This window comes from Pituophis catenifer, unplaced genomic scaffold (genome assembly GCF_029215685.1).
Source record: "Pituophis catenifer annectens isolate HBS135680 unplaced genomic scaffold, rPitCat1.0.hap2 SCAF_2, whole genome shotgun sequence".
In the NCBI taxonomy this organism is placed as follows: domain Eukaryota; kingdom Metazoa; phylum Chordata; class Lepidosauria; order Squamata; family Colubridae; genus Pituophis; species Pituophis catenifer.
The window spans coordinates 51,057,033-51,083,070 of record NW_027256882.1 but is presented as its reverse complement, the minus strand read 5'-3'; the positions used below and the strand labels follow the sequence as shown (position 1 = coordinate 51,083,070).

At 39.2% G+C, this 26,038-nt stretch overlaps 1 protein-coding gene across 1 annotated transcript in view; it reads left to right on the top strand.

The window, feature by feature from the left end:
* The window catches only part of ADAMTS9 (ADAM metallopeptidase with thrombospondin type 1 motif 9), a 163,401-nt gene that overhangs the window by 39,342 nt on the left and 98,021 nt on the right, over positions 1-26,038 (top strand). The window contains exons 12-16 of the mRNA XM_070934351.1: positions 7,480-7,625; positions 18,561-18,742; positions 20,166-20,302; positions 23,989-24,106; positions 24,372-24,467. Coding sequence (XP_070790452.1) covers positions 7,480-7,625; positions 18,561-18,742; positions 20,166-20,302; positions 23,989-24,106; positions 24,372-24,467 — 679 coding nt within the window. The remainder of the gene's footprint in view (positions 1-7,479; positions 7,626-18,560; positions 18,743-20,165; positions 20,303-23,988; positions 24,107-24,371; positions 24,468-26,038) is intronic.

Genomic DNA, 26,038 nt, shown 5'->3' with positions numbered 1-26,038 from the left:
TTTACAGATTATTTCTGTGAGGGATTCTCCCATATCATCTCATAACGTTTTCTTTTTAAACACTGCTGAAGGCAACATCACTCCACAATTAATTTGGAACAAGTAGTTTGAGTGCAGAGTACTGATGCAACATCTGGAGTCCAGTTCCCTCAATTGGAGAAAGTTTATCTTCCTTTTAAACATTTTCTGTATTCTCTAACCACAGTGAAGCAAAATGTTTTGCTTCAGAACTGCAGATTTTAAAACTCGTGGGTATATATAATCAGTAAAAAATAAATAAAAAAGAAAATACATTTTAAGACCTAAAACCTGAGATACCGAGAAAAACTCTGAAATTAAACCAACAACGTTATAGAAATGTTTCCTTTAAGTCTCTTTCCTACAGCAAACAAACTAATGTGATGTGTTAGACATATTTCATGTGTGAGAACACTGAGCTGGATAGTATTAAACCAAATAATAATCCAAACTCTAAACTTTTCAGACAAATATCTGTTATACGGTATTTGTTTACTTCAGGGTTAGCATGCTGCCGCTATGATACAAAAAGCAGATATATTTTTCAGAATATGATTATGGCATTGAATTTGCACATCTAAATGGGAAATATCATCTGTAATAAGCCATTGTTGGGATCTCAGTCAAAATAAATTTCTCATAGGAGATGGCCTGCCTTCCACTGTTACTTCTAGTTGTTTAAAATGTCTCTTATCAATCCATTCTGCAGTGGGCATACTTGCTTTTCAACAATTTTAGTGTGTATGGAGCTATTCTTAAAGGATAGTGCAATCTCAGTTAACACCATGTGTGTGTGTTTTATTGATGTCAGCTGAGGTACTAACAGGCCAGTGCAGAAGGTTAGTGTGTTAATTTTCTTTAATTTTCAGACTGTCTCTTCCATTTGGAGTCTACTAACTGCCCATAAATGGTGTGCAACTATTTGTAGCCTTTTAGAAGGCAGACTGATTCTAAACTATCCAGATCAGAGACGTGATGCCAACCTAACTAGAAAATACTGGGCTTACCACTGCACCTCAGAACAGCCTACCCCACTGTTTACATTCCTTGCTACTGCGCTGTTTAATATGATAGTTTATGCGTCAAAAAATCATTCTGCAGATAAAACATTTTCTGTTCAGATATTGTTAATATCTAACCTGTAACTGAAAAACAGACAGATTGCTTTCCTTAGAACAAGGGTGTCAAACTCATTTTCATTGAGGGCCACATCAGGGTTGTGTTTGACCTCAGGGGGCCAGGGGGGCATAGCCAGCTTGACGTCACTCATGTCAGGGGCTTCTATGGTGGCCTGAGCACTCTGCCAGTGAAAACGGGCTCCTGAGCTCCATTTTTGGCTGCAACAGCTTCCTGCAACCCTCTACCAGTGAAAACAGAACTCGGGAGGGCCACCCATGGCCCTCTCAAGCTCCATTTTCGACTGTGACTCCTGCAACTCTCTGCCAGCGAAAATGGAGTTCGAGAGGGCCACTGCGGCACTCCCAAGCTTCGTTTTTGCTGGAAGAGGCACCGCGGGCCAGTCCTTTGCTGTTTTCAGGGTGGCCCCACGGGCCAGATCTAAGCACCCCGTGGATCACTAAATGGGCAAAGCCAAGAGAATAGATCAGCCAGTCTCAGTAAATAAACTGCATAAAGAGAATAAGAGCTGTTATTAAATTGCAAAATATTTTTAAAATTATTATTGCAATGCAAGCTATAAATTTTCTGGATTTATCTTGCCCAGTCATCTGAATTACACACTTGGCCTTATTTATTTATTTTTATAAAACAAGAGAAAGACTGAAAGCTTCTGGTTCTGTTTTGTGACCAAATTGCAGTTACCTGTGATATCTGAACTCAGAAATCCATTGTCTCTTTAAATTTTGTTATTAGAAAAATGATTTGATAATGTGACTTACCTTAGCATTTGTATTAAACGTGTATAAAATGAAAAACAACCAACCAACCAATGGTTTGACATGAAGTATTCATCAAAGTAGATCTGTATCCCCACAATCCTAATAATGGTTAATTGATTAATATGATTAATGATTATGATTCTTGGTACAACATCAAATGGCCTGATTATCATGCAAAATACTGCCTGCTTTAAATAAAGTGTTTAGAAGTGTAAATATAAAATGTGCCTGAATTTAAAATGCAGCATGTATGTGCATGTAGAATACATACTTGTGTTTCCACATCTACTATAGAAATAATAGAAGTTTCATTTTTGCCAACTTGACTTTAGTAAAATTCACTCATGAGAATACCACTTCAGAATAAAAGGACAGTGGACAGTTCTGAGGACAATATAGCTAGAAACTGCCAATGAAATAGATTCCATTTCTTTAAAAAGGTATAGTACTATTTCTGAGATTAGAGACAGGAAGAGTCACATAAATTTTTAAAGGGAAGCAGTGTTAAACATTTTGTCTTAACCATACAGGTAGTCCTTGGCTTGCAACTGTTCATTTAGTGATCATTCAAAGTTACAATGGCATTGAGCCCTTTTCATACTTCTGACCATTACAGCAATCCCCATGGGTCACGTGCAGGGGTGAGTTCTACTTACCTTTACTACTGGTTCTTCTGCATGCGCAGAAGCGTTTTGATGACATCAGGTCGGTGGGCGGAGCCTTCCGTCGGTTTTATTACCGGTTCTATAGAACCGGGGCGAACCGGGGGCAACCCACCACTGGTCACGTGATCAAAATTCAGCCGCTTGGCAACTGACTCATATTTATAACAGTTGCAGTGTCCCGGGGTCATGTGATCACCTTTTGCGACCTTCTGACAAGCAAAATCCATGGGGAAGCCAGATGCACTTACCAACCGTGTTACTAATTAACAACGGTGGTGATTCACTCAACAATTGTGGCAAGAAAGGTCATAAAATGGCCTTAACAAATGTTTCACTTAGCAACAGAAATTTTGGGCTCAGTTGTCATAAGTTGAGGATTCCTGTATATTCAAGGAATATTAACAACATGTTGTTAGAGCGTATTTTTGGTAGGAGCAAGTTTTTTTTTAAAAAAGAACATTTTTATAATTTATGTCCAAAAATCTCAATTCAGTGCTAATTTATTTTAATTGTATTGGCATTGTTATTTTTGTTCTGTTTCTTTTCATGTACACTAAGTGCTTCTGAACTGGAGACAAATTCCTATAAGGTTTAATCATATTTGGCCAAGTAAAGCAGTCAATTCAATTCAAATTCAATTCAATTTATTTAATTAATGCTCAAAAGGTTTCTAAGGCGATCATAGAAGACACAGTAATGATGTCCCTGCAACAATAAAACTGCATACAGCATAGATCTTGGGCTTTCTGTTAAATGGTGCACAGTTCTGTGTTTACAATATAAAAATGCCCCTACTTTAAAAGCCATTCATTCATCCATCCCTGGACTGAATGGGGTTTTAATGGGAATTTTAGTTTTTATTGTTGAATTTTAATTGGACTTGTTGTTTATTGCTGTGAGCCGCCCTGAGTCCTTGTGGAGAAAGGGTGGCATATAAGTCTGATAAATAAATAAATAAATAAATAAATAAATAAATAAATAAATAAATAAATAAATAAATAAATAAATAAATAATTTTTTGAAAACTATTCTCTCTGTTCCACACTTAACTTTAAATGCCTGTGGTTGGCTCTCTTGGGTTAGCCTGAGATTTTGCTATCTCAGGTTTTGGCTGAAAAGAAATCCTTTGGGGTGAGTCTCAGGCTCTGGTTCATTTCATTCTACTGAATAGGTTTTCCTCCTCTCTAAAGAAGCAAATGGATTCTGATCTAACATATTGTGGCATCTTACTGCAGGCAATATGATCTCTTGGCCCAAACCAGAGGTCTGCAACCCGTGGTTCTGGAGCCACGTGTGGGTCTTTCATCTCTCTGCTGTGGCTCCCTGTCACTCAAAAGTTGTGTGACAACCGCCAATGCTGGCACACAATTTATTGAGCTTTCCGACCCATCTTTTTTTTTCGGAGTTCAAAATGTTTTTGTTGCATGCAGAAATTAAAAAAAAAATTTCTCTGTAGCAATTCATTGATTACATAAATGGAACACACTAGTTTTTTTATACATAGCATAAAGGTAAAAAACGATATATGCAGTGTTATCTTCATTTTAGATGTCAAAAGGTTTTTGTGGTTCCCAGTGTTTTCTTTTCTGTGGGAAACAGGTCCAAATGGCTCTTTGAGTGTTTAAGGTTGCCGACCTCTGGCCCAGACAATGCCTTAATTGGACTCAGAGGATTTGGGATTTAGAAGCAGAAAATGAGAGTGCCAAAATAATCCGCTATTATATGTAATTTGAGGTGCTCCATGGACAATTCCTTGCTACTTCTAAAACATCCTGAATATCTCACATAGGAGACTTTTTACCTTGACTTAAATTGGTGTGATGCCTAGTATGGAGACTTTGGGCAAATATATTAGTCTCCCATACAATAAATCATATGTGCTTCTGCTCAGATACAGAAGTAGAATCAGTAATTGCTACTCTGCATGTTATATCACCCTTGCCGTCTTATAAACCTTTTGCCCATCCCATGTGCTGAACGCATCTAAGAGGTAACATTTCAGTCAAGATATCCTGTTAAGAATATATACAAATACCAAAAACTTGTGCTTTCCATTATTTCTGTATTTCTGTTTTTTAACTGAAGAGACTACAAATTTTGGTTTAGGATAATGTGACAACAACAATAATAATTAGTGAATTATACATAGATTTATGTTACTTCCTTTGTCAACATGGGTAGAGCCATATTTTTGACACTTGAATTTCTTTTTCCCATTTGTGGTGCCATCACAATTTTTTTAAAGTTTTATTTATTTATTTATTCAATTTATATCCCGCCCTTCTCCTAGTGGACTCAGGGCGGTGCCCAGCCAGAACTAAAACACATATCAATACAAAATTTAAAATTATTAAAAGAATTAAATAACTGTGCCCCAAAAATTTTAAACATTGAAAACTAAAACCCATTTGACAATTTAAAAAGCTAAAAAAGACTAAAGGGGGGAGGGTTCACGCCAGCCCTGCTTGATGGAAAAGAAAAGTTTTTAGGGCACGGCGAAAAACCTGGAGATCCGATATCCTTCGTATCTCTGGGGGCAAATCGTTCCAGAGGGCAGGAGCTGCCACAGAGAAGGCCCTCCCCCTGGGGGTCGCCAGCCGACATTGCCTGGCTGACGGCACCCTGAGGAGTCCCTCTCTGTGGGAGCGTACTGGTCGGTGGGAGGCTATCGGCGGCAGAAGGCAGTCCCGCAAATACCCAGGTCCCATGCCATGGAGCGCTTTAAAGGTGGTGACCAACACCTTGAAGCGCACCCGGAAGACCACTGGAAGCCAATACAGTTCTGCTCTTTGTTTCTGCCAATCTAAATTTAATTGTCCCTTCTGCTATCACATAAACATATGATACTGGATCATCATAAAATATGGTCTGTCTATCAAAATCTAGGCTACCAGTTTTCTCTCTGTGATTTTTGTAAATCAAAACTTAATTTCCTCTGACATCTTGACATGAAATATTTATGTATGGAGGAAACTTTGAGATATTATAAAAGCTGGATCTTATCCATGAAATACACAGGTGGTGGGGAGAATTTTTACATAAACACTGTATCTTAAGAAAATCTTTGAGCTATTTTATGCGTAGCTTTTTATTCTTTTCATATTCAGTTACTGTACAATGACTACAATGCAGCATCAGCTAATACATTTGCAGTTGAAAAATATGGCAGTGAAAATCATTAAAAGTCTTTGTCTGTTGCAAATATTCAAATGCTAGTGCCATTGAATTATCTATCATTATTAATTACATTGAGAAACACAAGTATTTCCAGAGTGATGGAATGTTTTCCTAATTTCAATTGTTCAAAGTAATTTCAATTTTCTATTATATTTATTGTCTACTAGCCTGGATATCTCTGAGGAAATGCAGGGAAAAAAACCACTCTAGCTTTTTAAAAATTTATTTTATTGCATATGTTTATTTATAAATTGCTTTTTGTAGTACATTTAAAAACCACAAGAATAAAGAATAAAAAATAATGTTGTAGTAAGACAGCAAGGTAATAGATTGACATAATTTTGGATACTAATGAAAATTAATGTGTGTCATTCAGAATAAAACTATCTCTCTCAATTCATTTGAGAGCAAGGAAGGCTTATCTTTAGGGAAACATTTTACAAGTATAACCATAATGAGTCACGGTGGCACAGTGGTTAGAGTGCAGTACTGCAGGCTACTTCTGCTGATTGCCGGCTGCCTGCAATTTAGCAGTTCAAATCTCACCAGTCTCAAGGTTGGCTCAGCCTTCCATCCTACCGAGGTGGGTAATATAAAAACCCAGATTGTTGGGGAAAATATGCTGACTCTGTAAACCACTTAGAGAGAGCTGTAAAGCATTGTAAAGCAGTATATAAATCTAAGTGCTATTGCTATAACAACCTGCTAACCCTCAAGATAGTCCAGACAAGAAACATGACAATAAATCCAGCTCTATCTTTATTGGAAGGCTACATTTAACAGAATCTTGCAAGTCTGAAAGTACCCTCTTGCTCTCACTTTTACTCACCCAGAAACTAGGAAAGGTCCCTTCTGAAACAGCTTTGCCACCTCTTCTCCTTCAGACTCAAATTTCATTTATTGTTTATGTTTAGGCTGCCGCTCTTCTTGTTCCCCAAGGTCATTCCCACAGCCATTACAAAATTAGAGAAAGATTTATTTCAAAAAGATTGTAATGTGTGTGTGAAGAAGAGAACATCTGTTGTATTTTAAGAGGAAGTGATACGCTACAGGTGGTCTTTGACTTACAACTACAATTGAGGCTAGAATTTTGGTTGTAAATTGTTGCAGACATAAGTCACCATGTGCCTGCACTCAGTTTTACAACTGTTTATATTATGGTCATTAAGCAAATCACATGGTTGTAAGTCTGAATCCAGCTTTTCCAATGGGTGTTTTTTTTTGCCAGAAAATGGTTTTTAAAAGTTGCAAAATGCAGTTATATGACCAGTTGTAAATCTGAGCACCCAAAACGCAATCATGTGACTGCTGGAGGGCTACAGTAGTCATAACTTCAAGGATGGTTTATAAATAACATTTTAGAGTTTGTACTAACTTGAAACAGTTGTAAATTGAGGACTGCCTAAGGTAAAATTGTTTGTACTTGTTATGATAGTAAGAAGTCACTACTTCATATTTTTCTTTTCTTTTTCTTTCCTATATCCCTACTTTTCTTTCTTTTCTGTTGTCTCCTTATTTTTCCCTTTTTTCTTTCTTTTTTGCACCATCTACTTTTTCCTTTTATTCTACTTTTTTTAGTTTTCTTATTAGCTTTTACTGCTGCAGTTATGATCTTTAATAAAATTACTATTAAAAATACTGTAATATGATAGAATGAAGCCTAATTGTACAATAAAATAATCTTGTTAACCTCTTTCTCTGGTCTCCTGTCTGGAATTTAGCATTGCAAGTATGGCCACTGTGTTCCCAAAGAGCGAGAAGTACCTATGACAGACGGGGCTTGGGGTGCATGGAGCCCCTTCGGAGCTTGCTCACGAACATGTGGTGGGGGAATTAAAAATGCCATTCGAGAATGCAACAGGCCTGAGTAAGTACAAAACGTTAAATATTGCAACTCTCTCAACGCTTTAAGGTAGGAATCCTGTTTTAATAAACCCATTATGAATGGACAGCAACCTGTGTTTGCAACATAGCAAGTATGTTTCTTCTTTCTACATGTGTAGAATCTGGAAGAACTAACTTTATTGAACAACTGCATCCCTATTTGAAGCATTGAGAATAAACTAAATTCAAGCCAGGATGAATTGTTGAGTTAAGGGGACTACTAACTTCTTGAGGTTTACTCAAGTACCCTTAAATCAGCAATTCATCCTGGCTTGAACTTAGTTTATTCCCAATGATACTACATTCAAATATCACATGAAGTTATCTCTTTCTGACTTGTGATTCAGTCATCTGAAGGGGGAGTGAAGCTGCTGTGAATAGGCCATATCCATCAGAAAGTTGCTTGTTCGCATGATGGTTTATGACAGGATTCCTGGCTTTTTTAAAAAATGTGGAAGCAGCCTGTTAGATGACAAAAGTAATGAGGAAGCTATAACATATAATGAACACTCTTCTCTGAAAACCCCAAATGTATCTTGATAATAAAAGATGCTGCCTCACAAAATATGCAGGTTTTTCACAGAACAGTAGGGGGTAACACTCTTTGTGAAACCCATTTTTTAGAGAGGATTGCCGGATGGCTCTTCTGAATTTAGTTCAGTGCAGTGATACACTTTATTTTAATTTGGAATGTTTTATCGTGGCTGAGTTTGTTTTTATGCTGTTGCTAATTTACAGTGTTGAATATTTTAGCATGTTTTGAAATAGCGTCATCTGCTTTAGAATTTTATTGAGGGACAGGATATAAATTCTTATAATAGATAACTAGATTAAAAGACGAATAAATAAGAACACTGTATGAAAGGCATTTTGGTAAAATGGATCAAGATATCACGAATGATTCATGTAAATGGGATATGAAGATGATGAACAGATGGCACACATGCATACATATAGTATATGACAAACAGATGGCACACATGCATACATATAGTGTACATACTGGGGACAGCTGTAATCCAGTGAAGGGTTTCAACATGCATTCAATGAAACACATGTTTTATTGCATAAGTTGGTCTATGTATAGATCTGTATTTAGATTGGAAATTGCCCTAAATTGGAACTAAATCTGAAGTGTGTTTATGAAGATTGAACCCCCAAGACCAGATTTCATTAGTTCAAATGAAACTGGGACTTAGTTCAGAATTGCTCCAGCAAAGCTGTGATTTGCATTGGGGAGAAAAACAGTCAATTCAGATATTTTTCTTAGAAGTACAGCTAGAATGGAAAATGGGAAATTTACCTCCCCTACCTCATGCAGTCTTGATACTACTTCATCTTCTTCGTGTGCCATATCCGTCATCGGATGTTGGCGATCCTATTTTTATCAACACAAAAAAGTGCTGCTGAGTTTTGTCCAAACCAGTCCCTTAGTTTTTGAAGCCATATACATCAGGGGTGGGTTCTAAACATTTTTACTACCGGTTCTGTGGGTGTGGCTTATTTTGTGGGTGTGCCTTGATGGTCATGTGACAAGTCTTTAGGATTTAGCAGAGGTACTGGTCTACCAAGCTTTTAACTGCTTGCAGAGCTATACTGGTCTACTCATTTGTTTTTGGAGGCATGGGTCTACTCATTTGTTTTTGGAGGCACTGGTCTACCCATTTATTTTTGCAGGCATTGTTCTACTCTTTTGTTTTTGGAGGCACTGGTCTACCCATTTATTTTTGCAGGCACCGGTCTACTCATTTGTTTTTGGAGGCACTGGTCTACCACCACACTGCCTTTTAACACTGATCAGCTGTAGGGCGGCCCCTTGAAGCCCCACCGCTTCAAAGGGGTGGGGTGGGGCCAAATAAAAGGTAAGAATAACGCGGAGGGAGGCAGAACTGGGCCGAACCGGGAGGAACCCACCACTGATACACATATACTTATTTCAATTTATTTATTTTATTTTATTTATTTATCTAACGTATATAACTACATATCTCACAAACAAGTGACTTTGGGTGGTATACTGCAAAACTAAATTTGAACAGAATAGAATACTTTATTTGGCCAAGTGTGATTAGACACACAAGGAATTTGTCTCTGGTTCAGAAGTTCTCAGTACATGCAAAACAACAGAATAATAATCATAATCATGATACCAATGAGAGGAGGTGGTAGAAAAGTGAGAAGGATAATAATAATACAGCCATACCACGTGGGTAAATATACTTAGGTATAAAACAGTACTGTGGGAATTAGCTGTTCAGCAGAGTGATGGCTTGAGGGGAAAAAACTGTCTCTGTATCTAGTTGTTTTGGCATGTAAATAATACCCTGTAGCAGCATCTGAAAGAGGAGTTGAAACATTTTATGCCAGGAGAGATCTGTAGATATTTTCTCAGCCCTCCTTCTTACCCAGGCAATATACAGGCGGGTTAGTTGCATTTGTTTTTTCTGCAGTCCTAACTATTTGTTGAAGTCTGTACCTGTCCTGTTTGATTGTTGTACCAAACTAATCTTTTATTTTATGTATACTGAGAGTGTATGCACCAAGACAAATTCCTTGTGTGTCCAATCACAGTTGGCCAATAAAAATTCTATTCTATTCTATTCTATTCTATTCTATTCTATTCTATTCTATTCTATTCTATTCTATTCTATTCTGTTATCAAAGTACAAATGACAGACGCAATAATTCCTCTGTAGAACTCTATCAACAGCTCCTGGGTTGGAAGAATAAATATTTAAAATCATTATCATTAACAAATATTAAAAACATTTTAATTTAGCATTAATCTTAACTCATAAAATAATGCTAATGCTCAAGTATTTTTTGCAAGTGTCTTTTTTCATTTATGGTTGTAGGCTGTCATCACATCACAAACTCTTTGAAGGCCTTTACGGTCTCCAAAGAATAATCTCCTGTAAAGAGTAATCAACTGCTATGATTAGGAATTATTCCATTTTATACTGAGAACTGGAGGAGGCAGACCTTAACTTTCAACCATAGTTGGGACCAGGCGTTCTGTTGCTAAGCAGGGCGGTTGTTAAGTGTTCTTCACCCAATTTTACTACATTTTTGCCACAGCTGTTGAGTGAATCATGTGATTGTCAAGCCTCCCCCATTGACTTTCCTTGTGAGAAGGTCACAAATAGTTATCACATGACCCCGGGATACTGCAAATAAATACATGTCAATTGCCAAGTGCCTGCATTTTGATCACATGGCAATGGGGATGCTTCAGTGGTCCTAAGTGTGAGGACCAGTTGTAAGTTACTTTTTAATGCTATTGCAACTTTTGAACAGTTGCTAAGCGAATGGTTGAATGCAAATCGACATTTTCAAGACAGAGTATTACAAATCCTCAGCTTTATTCAGTTGCCCAAACTCCACCCCGCAAGGGATTACAGGGTCATTAAATGACCCACAACAACAACTGATGCATCGGATAGAGAAATGGCGGTGGAGTCCTGTACCAGGGCAAGGGTTGGACTAGATGACTTCTGGGTTCCTTCCAGCTCTTAGCTTCCACATTAGGTCCTTGGTACCAGGCATGAACAAACACAGAATTTGCAACGGGAATCCATTTTTCGGGAACTCGCAATGTTCTACCAGCTGCTGTTTTGCTAGAAAAAAAGATTTATTTGATTTGGGCACAATCTAATAAATATTCCTCGTTTGTTTAAAAAAATCTGCATATATGAATAATAGTTGGGATGTTGTAAATGTTCATTACCCACAGTGCTCCAGAACAATGTTTCTCAACCTTGGTAATTTTTAGGACAGGTGGACTTCGACTCCCAGAATTGAATCTGGGAATTGAAGTCCACATCACTTAACACATGCTGACTGAGGAATTCTGGGAACTGAAGTCCATCTGCTTTCAGGGTTTCTAAGGTTGAGAAACACTATTTAGAAGGGTGCAGTTGCAGTTGCACTGCAGTTGCAGTTTTTAAACGTTTGCAAACGATTTATTAATTAATTAATTTATTTGTGTGTTTGTTTCCATTTCTATACCGCCCTTCTCCAAATAGGACTCAGGGCGGTGAACAGCCAAAGTAAAAAACAGAACATACAAAATTTAAAAACAGTTTAAAATAATTAAATATTTTGGCCGTAAATTAAAACAACCCAATTTAAAACCAATTTAAAATTTAACTCAAGCCAGCCCAGCTAGTTGAAATAAATAGGTTTTCAGGGCCCAACGAAAAATCCGGAGGTCTGTTATTGTACGTATCTCTGGGGGGAGGTTGTTCCAGAGGGTGGGCGCCGCCACAGAGAAGGCTCTCTGTGGCGTTACGATGACGTTATAACACACACAAAGCAAATTGCAAGAGTCTGATTTTTTTAAAAAAAATTGGAGACAATAAATTTTGTTAACTTCAAAAAAAAAAAAAACGGGAAAATATTACATAGGACTTGTAAATGTGAGCTGCAAACCTGTGGAGGACCATAAGATGTTAGCAAAGAGATGCAGAACCTTTTATTCTTTGCTGCCATTTTGATAGCTGCCGAGATTTTTGCAGTTCATGCTGGGCAACCCTGCATTAACCCATCAGAATCAAAAAAGCAAATGGCTTTTTTTTTTTTGGTCCTGGCCTAAGAAGCTGTTATAGTTTCTGCAATGTGGGTGAAAAGTGCTTTCCTCCGATGAGCAAAAACCCTAGTGACACCCAGCTCTGCTATTTTCTTGGTCTGAGTTGGAGAATATGGCATACAAGTCTTGCTATGGGGTAAAAAAGAATCACGTAATGTCTGGAGAAAATAAAGTGTTATAAATATTGCTTGAATAATCTGCTTCCATACCATATATAGTAATAGGAACCGGAGTTACTGTTATGATTTGTCATTCTAGAGTACTGACCCACCCAGGCACAAAACATCTCAAGATAGCACCTACATAAGGACTATTCCACTGTTTTACTGCTTACATTTTATTGTTTATGGTGGCTCTGAGTAAGCCCTGATACTTAATATATCAAGGCAAACTTCTTTTAGAGAGTTGTAATCAATTTGCTATATAAGGAGAAATTTAAAGACTCTTTAGATTGTCTTTTCCAAATTGCTCCTTTTAGAACTGTTGGAATTCACCATCATGGTGAATACATATGCAGTTATGAGTTGTTTTGTTTTCTGGTTGGTTCAACCTTCCAGTTGGAGAAGGTTTTCCTAGAATATTGACACCTTTTTGTGCCTGCAAAGCATGACCATGGTTTTGGGGAGAATAAGGATGGCAGTTAATGGTACATTGATGCAGAGAGGCAGAAAAATGTTGGTAGAGGCCAAAACTAACAGACTCTTTCTCTGTTTTTGTACCAATCTGCCAGATGTCATGAGAATTCTATCAAGAATTCTATCAAGGGAGTCAAGCTATTTTCAAAAAGCACCTGAGGGCAGGACAAGAAGCAATGGGTGGAAATTAATCAAGGAGATAAGCAACTTAGAACTAAGGATAAATTTCCTGACAGTTAGAACAATTAATCAGTGGAACAATTTGCCTCCAGAAGTTGTGAATGGTCCATCGCTGGAAGTTTTTAAGAAGATGGTGGATAACCATTTGTCTAAAGTGGTGTAGGTTTCCTGCCTAAGCAGGGGGTTGGACAAGAAGACCTCCAAAGTCCCTTCCAACTCTGTTATTCTATTCTATTCTAAAGTTGGTGTTACATGAGTGTTAATTCACGGTAGGGGAGGTTTGTTTGCAATCAAGACCAGTTTGTACATTGGGAAATACATTTATATTGGGGGAAAGGCTGTAATAAACATGTTAATGATATGGAACAAAATGTCATGATTTTGCTTCATAGTTAAAAGCCTTCAATGTTTTTTTTTCCAAATAATTGTTTATTTTTGGGTATGAAATAAAGCATCCATTCCCAAATACAGGTGTTCAAATGAATAATATTGTTTATAGTGACAGTGGAAACTTATGCCAAAACTAAGAAAAGGATACAGAAAAGAGTGAATTCATGAAGTTCCAAAAATCCCTATGCCTGACAATATAAAACTGATTTCCAATATAGTGTACTATTTTTTTATGTAATCTGGAAGTGATTCCAGGTTTAATATAGGAAATACCTCTAGGCTATCTCAATAAAACTTAGTGAGCTCTTAGAACTTCACAAATGTTTTAAAATTTCTTTGGGCTCACAGTTAAATATAAGGTTATGAGAATACAGTATGAAAGGAATCTACAGTGTACCTTTAAAATAGTTTCTCATCTTTGCAGCTGCAAAGTTACACTTTGAAACAGATGCATGCTTGGTTAATTAAAAGGAAGCAACAACAGGATTAGGTGACATTGAATTTCAGATATACATGTATAGGATTATATTGCAAGGTTGCAATGTAGAGATACTTTATCTGCTAATAACCTCTATTGAACACATGGGAATTGAGTTTTGAAAAAAAAAACATGAATAAAGGACTAGGATCAACAGCTTGCTTCTCCCCACCCCTTCTTCTCTTCTGGGAGTAGAGATGACAAACTGATGGTTTGTCACATCTTCACTTATCTGCAATCACAATTTGAACGAAGATATTTAACTGGTAAAGCAGCTCATTTCTCAATTCCTCAGCATTTCGATCAAGCCGCTACCCCCTTCTTCATATTATTGTTGTGATGGGTTGCATTAAAATCTGGAGAATTAGTAATAGCCAAAACCTCAGTCATATGGCACATTAACATACATTCTGCTAAAGCCAATATTTTTTGCACATATCTTCATTCAGTGTATAGATGTTAGAGGCAGGGAATAGCATCAAGATAGAGATAGTCCTCTTTTTGGCTTCAGTAGTTAAGTCTTATATCTGGCTACCTCCAGCCAAATGTTTGATACTCAAACTTGTCAGTTTTAAGAAAAGAATATAAAAGCACTTGATTGACTCTCTCTAACCACATTAGAACCAGCACCTTATATTGATAACTGTAGAGCTGTTCAATTTTTCAAGACCATAAGATAGACTTTTGCATAATAATCTGTTGGTTAATGATTCATGATGAAACATTAATATGTTAAAAAAGTTGATTTGTAAAGCTCAATTTACAAGTCATGATGCAATAGAGGTCTTCTAGGCCTTTTTGAAGTGGGATTAGATTGAGATCCAGGTTTGCTTGCTTCAAAGAAAAGCAAGATTAAGCCTTAAATTTTCCAAAGTCTCATAACTTTGTCAGAATATTTAGGAGCCAGAAATGGAAAAGAAACCCATTTCAAAGCAGTACATATTAACCCATTCATCGCAATTGACAGAAAGTTCCATCATAGCACTCTGAAGCTCATAAATGATAGCTTGGAAGAAAAACCTTGCATTGTACAGTTTATGACAACAGAACATGTATTCATATTATGTTACCTCTGATATTAAAAAAAACAATATTGTTGTATATTACCTCTGATGTTTAAAAAAAACAATATTCTGTGGAGAATAGTATTCCTTTCAGAAATTATTGTAGGTGGCCTTCACACCTAGTTTCATGTAAATTAGACAATCCATTATTGATAAATTAAACAATCCATTATTGTTTACTGTCATCAGATTAAAAAGTGCATGCCATCTTAATGAAAAAGTATCATGTTTAAAAGTCTTAAGGAGTGATTGTTTATGTGTACAAACCTCATAGGTATGTTTGTTTTAGAAATAGATCCCATATAATTATGTGATTTGCTCCAGGCATCACTGTCTTTGGGGAAGTGAGAGGGCAGAATGCAAATAGCATGGTTTATATACAGTAAATGGGTCTAATATCAGGATGGCTGTGTGTAACAATCGGGCTTGTGTTGTGATGTCACGGCACCAGTGGTGGACTGGTGCCAGTTCGGACAGGTTCGGGCGAACCAGCAGTTCTGACCAGGCGGTGTCATGTCCTATATAATCACTGGTTTTTCGATGCCGCGTGCATGTGTGGCATCAAAATGCGCACGCACACACTCATATTTTCAGTTCTGGGCGAACCGGTTGTTACAGTATGTGATGCCCACCTCTGCACGACACATATGTAATTTTCCATTGTTTTTCCTCTGGATGCTTACATAGATAGGTAATAGATAGATAGATAGATGGAATAACCTTTTGAAATTATGATAGCGCTAAATGAACCTGTACCTAACAGTCCAACGTTGCAGTGCCCCTACAACAATGTGATCAAAATTTGGGTGCTTGGCAGTGGGTCCACCCTTACGACCATGGAAATACTGCAACTTTGCCTCCCCCCAAGTGTAGAGCAGGAGTTCCCAGCTGCCTAGGAGATTTCTCACAGGCTAGAAGGCCTCGACTGATTGAGCAAACCCAACCATGTGCAGGCTCCCATCTCCCCTCTGTCACTCCCGAAAGGCCTGGACCTTCTCTTTGCCCATCATGCCAGAAGGCACCAGCTGCCAACTCCTAGGTCCATTTATCTTTCCCTTTCCCTATAGCTGCTGACAGGCATGTCCAGTTGATGCGAGGCTCAGCTAGAAAGCTAGCAAAGACATCTTCCTTTGAAAGAAAGAGAGAAAGAGGGAGGGAGGGAGAGAGAGAGAAGGCCTGCATGCCCTTGGGTCTAGCCAGTTGGCATAGTGGGACAGGGAGAAGACCGGGTCCCTTGACAAAGTGTGTTGTGACCTAGGTTTCCTGAGTCATTAAAACACACAAGTAGTCCCAAAAACCTCTTTTATTGCAACACCTGTGAATTATGTTCATTCACAGCTGAGTCCCAATTAGTTGCAAAAGTCCTTCGGGAGAAGTCCTTCAGGATAATCACCAACCTTTATCTCCCTTGACACTCTGCCAAAGATCTACTTGGCAAAGCCACACGGATTCCAGAATCAAACAGGGATGCCGACTGGGAACAGAATTAACAACGTTGCTTTCCTGCAAAGTGCCCATGTGCCTTTGCTCCTCTTTTAAGCCTTATGGGAGGGGCCAATCATCTCCAGGCCTTACTCCCAAGTCGTCCCTTTTGTTTTAACTGTTCGTGCCTTCTGACAGTTCTGCACATGCGCACACTAAGAACAGGCTCCTCCTGTTCCTCTGCCTCTCTGCTGTCCGACTCTGGAGGCTCTGGAGTCCGCGCCTCACTCCCAGATGGCCCTGGCCCCATCTCTGACTCTGCCTCTGATGCAGAGCTGTCATCCGGGTCTTCCCCAGACTCCAGGACTGGCCCATGTTCCTCCCCAGACTCCTCACTATCCGACTCCGCTGCCAGCTCCGCAGGCTGCTGGGGGACCACAACAGAGAGGGTGGAGGAGGAGGCCCACATGCTGCTGGGACCTGGCTGGCCAAATCCTTCTGGGCCCCAGTAGGTTTCTGCTTGGAGTTGGGCACTGGACCTCCCACGACTTCCCCCTTAGGCACCCTTAACAACTGCAATAGGGAGAGCTGGGATTGTGGTCGTTGAGCAAGGCAGTCATATGGATGTCTCACTTGACAAAAACAATGACTTGCAACTAAGTTTATACGGTTATAAATTGAGGTCTCTCTGTATTATTACATTATTAAGCCTTGAAAAAGAAATGAAATTCATCTAATGGAGTATTGCCCTTGAAATATGTTAACATTAAGAAACTGAGCTTTCATATTTTCCTGAGTAAATAATTTCTCCGTAAGTGATGAGAAAGATGTGAAGTACAGCATGCAAGTTAAATATTCAGTCAGGGCATGGATTGGATTGGATTTATTTACATATTGATTTATATCCTGCCTTAATTATGTTTTATCAATAACTCAAGGCACTGAACATACCTAATATTCCTTCCTCTTCCTATTTTCCCCACAACAACCCGGTGAGTAGAAAGGGCTAAGAGAGAGTTATTGGCCCAAAGTCACCCATTCGGCTTTCATGCCTAAGGCAGTACTAGAACTCTCAGACTCCTGGTTTCTAGACCAGAACCTTCACAACTGCACCAGACTGGCTCTCTTGAATGGCCACACACTTGATAATTTTCACCTTATCTATTTTCCTAAGTATTGGAAGGTGTCATTAATGATTCACAATCAGATTCATGCACTCTTTTTAAAAAAATTCTGCCTGAAAATAAAGGCATAGAAAAGAAACCAGTTTTACCTGTCAAACTAAATATAGGGTATAGCTTCATTGTGTGGCTTTTCATGGGTTTGAAAATTCTCTTGCTTTCGCAGCCCCAGTCAAATAAGAAAATATTGGTTTTTAGTCTTTAGATGGCTGTTCCACATAACTGGGAAATTGCATTTGGTCTCTCTATGTTATATATGTTGAAATTGAAATCAGTTTAATGTCTAAAATGGTTTCTCTTCTTCTCTGAACAAATCATGAAATGTAACCATTTCGGTCCACTGTTTCCTCAGGTGGAGAATAAGTGTGGTTTACAAGTTTTCTCCACTTCCCTTCCCTTTTCTTCCTTTGCACACTTCATCAGTGCATCTAAGGCTAAATGCTAATGCTAACCTAATTTTCTTTTACATTTGAATGTGAGATTTAAGCTCCAATTAAAAGGTTTGATTGTAAACGTTTATCTTGATGTGCAAATTGAAATTATAATTCTTAGTTCAAATTTAAGAGGACCTTCATTATTTAATAAATACATTTCTTTGCTCACTAAAACACACTGGACTGATTTAATTACTTCTAAAGATAATAGTTCATTTATCACTTTCCTTTTCTTTGAATACGATTTCCTTAGTCTTTATAAATATGTTTCGTCACTGTGAGACAACTGATTCCTAATTCACAAGAAGTAGCATCCTAAGATGCAGCATGTATTTCCAGCCTGGTAACTTTCAAAGAAAGCTGCCATCTTTGTTTAAAAAGGAAACATAAAAGCTAACTTAATCCAGACACAATAAGGTCTTGGTGTAATGGAAAGAAAACAAAACCTGAGAAAAGCATCATGAACTCAAAAATTGAGCTGAATCTGAAAGAATTTGAAAGCTCTTAATGTCATTCATAAACATATCTTTTTAAATTTTATTTTAGGCCAAAAAATGGTGGAAAATACTGTGTGGGACGCAGGATGAAATTTAAATCGTGCAACACTGAACCATGTTCTAAACTAAAGAAAGATTTCCGTGATGAACAATGTGCCGTCTTTGATGGGAAGCATTTTAACATTAACGGTCTACCTCCTAATGTGCGCTGGGTTCCTAAGTATAGTGGAAGTAAGTACATCAATAAGGCAACTAGAAGTGAAAATTTGTGAAGGATTTATTTGTTTGAATCACGGGTCCAAAACCACCTGTTCCCTTCCTAAATGCCATTGTAGGGCTTGTTCTTCCTAGCTCTGTGGCTGACTCTCATAACTATTGCTATGAGATGAATCACTGTGAAAAAAGTTTTCTCAACTGAGGTAAATAGTAAGAAATTGAATGAATAAACATTGAAAGTACATTGGGAAAATCTTATCAAAAGTAGAACTGAGCACTTCTGGTGTAAAAATCAGAAGAAACATCACGTTTTCATCCCCTCCCCTCCCTGTTGAAAAATGTGTAGTGTTTTTAGATGTGAATACTATTTAGGTTTTATGGGCTACAGCTTAAAACAATCTCCTTTGCTTAGGCTGCCCTACCTCCTCTTTGTTTTTGTCCCTGTTCTTCATGGAAGACAAACTCTCCTGTCCCCTGAGAATAAAAGATGGGCAGGTGGGGAAGCAGGGAGCAAGAGGGAGGTGGGGTTTGCTATCAATGTTGTAGCTACCGCCACTGTTGTACTCCCCCATTGGGTTCCCAGGCCAATTGGCAGAGCCAGGTCTTCAGGTTAGAATGCAGTATTACAGAGTAACTCTAACCACTACCAGGAGTTCCATTCTGACTGGCTCAAGGTTGATTCAGCCTTCCATCCTTCCAAGGTCGGTAGAATGAGGACCCAGATTGTTGGAGGCCATTTAGAGAGGGCTGTAAAGCACTCTTAAGCGGTATATAAGTCAAAGTGCTATTGCTATTGTTATTCTTAAAGAAGGATAGGAGCAGGGGTTTGGACTGGATCGCCAGATCCGGTAGCGATGGATGCAGGTGGTTCGGAGAACCGGTAGCAAAAATCCCTGCCGCGCCCCCCCCCCCCCCCCCGCAATACCCAGCTGAGCCGCATAATCATCAGAGGCTTTTTTTTTTTTACTTTTAAAAGCATTTTTTCTACAACCTCTTTGGCCAAAAAAATGCTTTTAAAAGTAAAAAAAAAAAAAGCCTCTGATGATCCCAGCTGAGTTGCCTGATCGGCAGAGCCTTTTTTTCTTTTAAATGCCTCTGACGATCCCAGCTGAGTTGCCTGATCGGCAGAGGCTTCTTTAAAAAGAAAAAAAGCCTCTGCTGATCAGGCAACTCAGCTGGGATCGTCAGAGCCTTTTGAAAGCATTTTTTTACAACCTCTTTTTTACAACCTACAACCGAAGAGGTTGTAGAAAAAATGGTTTTAAAAGTTAAAAAAAAAATTGGCCACCCCTTCCCAGTCACATTACTCCCCCCCCCCCAAAGTATGGACGCAAGAAGGACGCAGCATGGATGTTATGGATGAATGACAAGAGAACTTTCTTACCAAAGAAAGTGAAAAGACCAGATAGAAAATAACCGGATTATTTTGCTTTGACAGTTTTAATGAAAGACCGGTGCAAGCTTTTCTGCAGAGTGGCAGGAAATACAGCTTACTATCAGCTCAGGGACAGGGTTATTGATGGCACCCCTTGTGGCCCAGACACAAATGACATCTGTGTACAAGGACTTTGTCGGGTAAATATTACTTTATTTTATTTAACAAGCTAACCATTTTCAAACATGGGTCACGTTTTCCATCTTCTCCTCACATGAACTGATAATTGTGTGACATTTCCTTAATTTAAGCCAGAGCACTATTTTATGTAATTTACACAATAGTTTTTCTGTTTTGTATTACTCCTTGGCTAACCACAGTAGTAAAGTTCCAAATTGTACAGAATGTCAAGTATGTCAAGCATAAATAAATGCCATCCTAAAGAGAGATCCTGCTTGATCCCAGTGCATGCCTACGTTAATGCCATGTGTCAGAACATGGAGGCATCAAAAGCCTGAACTGAATCTACAGAGGGAAAAAAAGCCAGTCCAATCCTAAATGGATCTGGATTTAGCATTTAAATTCTACTAATTGATTCCTGCTTTAGCAGAATGTATTGCCATTTCTCTGTAAGCAAAAACAGTTCCTATTAATAGTATAGTATTTGTTTTCAGTGGAAAAAAAATATCCATTTAATGTCCAGCAGCTCCAAGATAACTTAGGGAAGATCTGAGGCTTGAATTTTGAAGAACTGTTGTCAGTTTTATTTATTTTATTAAATTGTTGTCCTGCCGTTAATACTGTATAATTAACTCAAAAAAATGAACAAACCGTATTTTTCGGAGTATAAGACGCAGCTTAGTTTTTGGGGAGAAAAATAGACGGAAAAAGTCTGCCTACCAGGTATTTATCTAGCTAGCGTCCTTAGTCTGGTCAGCTTCAGCACATTAGTTTGCTGGTTTTTTATCTCCTGCTTGAGGATAAAAAACAGCTTCTAAGGCACAACGAATCTTTGGAGAGAGAAGCAATGAGAAAAGCAGGCAAACCACAGAGATCACTTCACTTGCTAGCGCCTTGTTAGGGCTGAAAAAAAGCTTCAGAGTCCAGCTGAAAAGCTCCAGCTGAGAGTCGGAGGGAGCAGGCAAAAGCTTCACTGAAAAAAAGCTTCTAAAGAACAGCTGAGAGTTGGAGGGAGCAGGCAAAGCCCGGAAGATCGCTAGCGCCTCCTTAGGGCTGAAAAAAAGCTTTGAAAAAGCTACATTCGGAGTATAAGATGCACCCAAATTTTCAGCCTCTTTTAAGGAGGGAAAAAAGTACATCTTATACTCCGAAAAATACAGTACATAAATTCCTACCTCCTTCTATTTTCTCCACAACAACAATCCTGTGAAGTGGGCTGGGCTGTGAGAGAATTATTGGCCCAAAGTTATCCAGCCAGCTTTCACGCCTAAAGCAAGACTAGAATTCACAGGCTCCTAGTTTCTGGGCCAGCACATTGATCACTACACCAATCTCTTTAGTTCAGCTGAGCTTAAATTAGATGCCCTTTTTTTGATCCCGATAGCCATACAACCCAGACTGAATTAGTAGCCACACTATGTCTTCTCATTTATGCAAATTCAAGCTGATACAAATTTTCTATTCCTTTTTCCTCTTGTTCACCAAATACTTATACTCAGAGACTTACATAGCAAGGGAGGGCAAAATACTCCTTCCCCATGCCAGGAAGCAGAGATAAGAAACTGAAATCTCCTTCACTGCATGCTGAGATTTTTACACCTGTCCTTTCCTGGAGGTCTTTAAGAAGAGATTGGACAAACATTTGTCTGAAATGGTATAGGATTTTCTGCCTGACTAGGGAGTTGGACTAGGAATGCGGTGGCTCAGTGGCTAAGATGCTAAAACTGGAGACTTTTATAAATAAAACTATTTTTAAGGGAAGTAGCATTCCAAGGACAGGATGGGGGGAACAGGTAATAGGGAGGTGTTACTGAAGACGAGGATAACTGGAGAGTGGATGACATGTTTGGAGTTGAATCTAACAGATAGCAGAAAAGATTATTGGCAGTTCACTCCCTTCTATCCAGGCACATAAGCACATAAGCGATGCTTGAGGAGCTCCACAGGATTGTCTGGGACACTGTACATCCTGTTGATCGGAAGGTCGGCAGTTCAGCGGTTCAAATCCCTGCGTAATGGGGTGAGCTCCCGTTACTTGTCCCAGCTTCTGCCAACCTAGCAATTCGAAAGCATATAAAAAATGCAAGTAGAAAAATAGGGACCACCTTTGGACGGAAGGTAACAGTGTTCCGTGCGTCTTTGGCATTAAGTCATGCCGGACACATGACCACGGAGATGTCTTCAGACAGCGCTGGCTCTTCGGCTTTGAAACAGAGATGAGCACTGCCCCCTAGAGTCAGGAACCACTAGCACATATGTGCAAGGAGAACCTTTACCTTTACTTAGGGGGTTGGACTGGAAGATCTCCAAGGTGCCTTCCAACTCTCGGGAGCAGCCTTGGCATGAAATTTAAATGGAGAAGATTGGATCTGAGGAGAGCCCTGCTCCCCACACCATCTTCCCCATTTCAATTGCTTTCCTGACTATCTTCCAAAGAGCCTGTTAGTGAGCTGTTGAGAGACAATTAAGTTTGAAGAGACAAGATGTGAGCAGAATATCATTTTCCACATTTCCATCCGACTTCCACTAACTTAGGAGCATTATTGAACCAGGAAGACAACATGCCAGGATAATTCCTTGTGTGTCATCGTCCTTCACAAAGCAGCAGCTGCAGCAGCAGGGGACACGGATGGGAACCAGAAAGCCCGTATTGATCTGTACGGGAGTCCTCTCAGTGTTACGTGTGTGCACCGCTTGTTCCACATGCAATACAGATTGTACTGAACTAAATGGGCTAATTGTCTGATTCAAGTATAAATCAGCTCTATTCTCTGTTGCCTGTAAATCCTCTTTTGTTTGAAAATGATTGAAAAGCAGTGGAGAGGCTAAAAAAAAAAAAGTACATTCTAAGTATCTGCTTTCTCTTTCTCCTGTTCAGCTGTAGTGTCAGAATTGAAACAGCCATGTTGGGTTTTTTTTCTTTCTAGAGAGGCTTAATAGGATTGGCTTACACATACGTATTTATGAGAACTGTTTAGGTGCCAGGCTTCCCATAAAACGATATAATTTAACTAAGACAGATATAAAAGAGTCCTGCGGTGCACTGTAAGAAGTTTGTAAATGGGAGCCATTTCCTTCCCTGGATGTCTGAAGAATTCTGAAAACGCGGTGCAAGAATTACTGTATTGTAAATGAGATTATGTTGTGCTCTTGAGAAGCTGGTTTTAAGCATCTTAAGATCACATCATTGTAAGTTTCCCTTATTCTTATTAGAAATCTCACTTTCTTAGAGTTGCAGAAAACCTACATGGTTGAGATTGGCATTATTATGGACAAATGAAGGTAGATAATTGGAGCAATTGTAGTCATTTTGTTGGGATCACAATTGCATCACAATTTGGCTGAAAGGCGCTTAATAACCCAGACTCATCTGTTGTTGTTACAACTGCTACCCATTTCCACAAGACAGAACAAACTTTGTGTCATCTTCTCTGCAGCACTAGGAACTCACCTGCCTATCCTGTCTCACTGATCTCCCACATGCTATATGGTTTTGTACTTCACGTGCCTTGAAACATGCTTACTTTTCATGTCCTAATAGGAGGATGGTTATGATTATTATAGCATAACAGGATATTGGAAAAATAAGGAATGAATGTGCCGTCAGAGGCCATTGCTGGTAGTATGGTTTTCATTTGCAACCGTGTAAATTCTATCTTATTTTCATATTTGTCCAATTTCATTCTGAACTTTTCTTTCTCTAAAGCAAGCTGGATGTGATCACGTGCTCAATTCCAAAGCCAGAAGGGATAAATGTGGTGTGTGTGGTGGCGATAATTCATCATGCAAAACCATTGCAGGGACATTCAATACGGTGCACTATGGTAAGTAGAGAAAAGCTGTTTGCTAGCAAACTTAACCATCTGTGGCATGTTTTGAAAAACCAGTCCTAGGATGAAGAAGATTTCGCTTTCACTTTTTTCATATTTTGAGCTTCTTGCTAATTTGATGATAACATGAAAGCATCAATTTGGTTGCTGTGATATTGAATTGTAGCACAGTTTTTCTTTTTGTCGTTATTATATAACAAAAAAAACCACCAAGGCTGCACGTGCATAATAAGCTTGATTTTCTGGCTTGTCTTCTCAGGTTATAACACTGTGATACGCATTCCAGCCGGTGCTACAAATATCGACGTACGGCAGCATAGTTACTCAGGGAAACCAGAAGATGATAATTACCTTGGTAAGAAGTGATGCTCTTCAGCAACTGAAAATTGATGTTATTCCCTTTAAAAAAAATAATAAATGCTCCTGTCATACTGTCATATAACTGGTTGGAAAAAGACAGAAAGTTCACATAGGCAGTCTTCAATTTACAACTGTAATTGAATCTGCAATTTCGGTCATAAGCTGTGAGGGTTGTAAAGTAGGTTCCCATGTGACCGTGCCTGATTTTAGGACCTTTTTTGCAGCAGTCATAAAGTGAGTACTGTGGTGGTTAAGCAAACATCATGGTCATTGAGCAAACCCGTTGTTCACTATGGGGCGGAATTTTTTTGGCAGAAACTGGAAGCAAACTGGAAGCATGGCTTAGGCCCGGGGTACCTGGCGGACCATTTGTGGCCAGTGACAGCTTCCCATCGCCGGTGCGTTCTCACAGGGAGGGCCTCCTTGGGGTCCCGTCGGCCAGACAGTGTCGGCTGGTGACTCCCAGGGAGCGGGCCTTCTCTGTGGGCGTGCCTACTCTGTGGAATCAGCTCCCCCTGAGACTCCGGATGACCCCTGACCTTCGCTCTTTCTGCCGTGACCTCAAAACATGGTTATTTGGCCTGGCCGGATTGGACTGAAGGAGTTTTTTAAAGGGGATTTTATTGGTTTTTATATTTGAATACTGAATTTTATGTGTTTTTTCTATTGTTGTGAGCCGCCCTGAGTCCTTTGGGAGAGAGGGTGTCATACAAGTTTAATTAATTAATTAATTAATTAATTAAATAAACACTGGTTTCTGGCAAAAATGTCATAAATGACAGTCATGTTACCACGGGATGCTGCAAATGGCGGTAAATGTGTACCAGTTGCCAAACTCCCAAAATGCAGTGATGCATGGGGTATGTGTGGCCAGAGGTCATAAGAATCCAATTGTAACTTTGAATATTTGTTAAGTGATCGGTTATAAATCAAGGACTACTTGTGTTGGGCCTTCTGTATCATATTAGCATTAGACTCATATGAACACTTCTTAACAGACTTGTCCATTTTGTCAAGTGTTAATAACTGGCCACATCACCCTCCCTATTCAGATGGGAGGGTAGAAAATACACATTTTTTTTGATATTATCACTTCATGTGAAGGATAAAGGCTAAATCTCATAGACATGGGCATTTTATTGGGTAAAATTAACCCCATTCTACCTATTGTGTATACTATGGTCCAAATGCCCAGGTCTATCTCCTTTCCTTTTCCTGCATTTTAAAAAAATCATTTGAGGTGGCTTTAGAGCAGGGGTGTCAAACTGAAGGCCCGCGGGCCGAATCCAGCCCATGGAGTGCTTAGATCTGGTCCGCGGAGCTGCCCTGGAAACAGCGAAGGACTAGCCCGCAGTGTCTGCCAGTGAAAACGGAGCTCGGAAGGACTGCATGTGGCCACCCCGAGCTCCGTTTTTGCTGGCAGAGGGTTGCAGGAAGCCATCCCAGCTGAAAATGGAGCTCGTGAGGGCTGCACATGGCCTGCCAGAGCTCCAGTTTCACTGAGAGTTTGCAGGAGCTGTCCCAACCAAAAACGGAGCACAGCAGCCCATTTTCACTGGCAGAGCT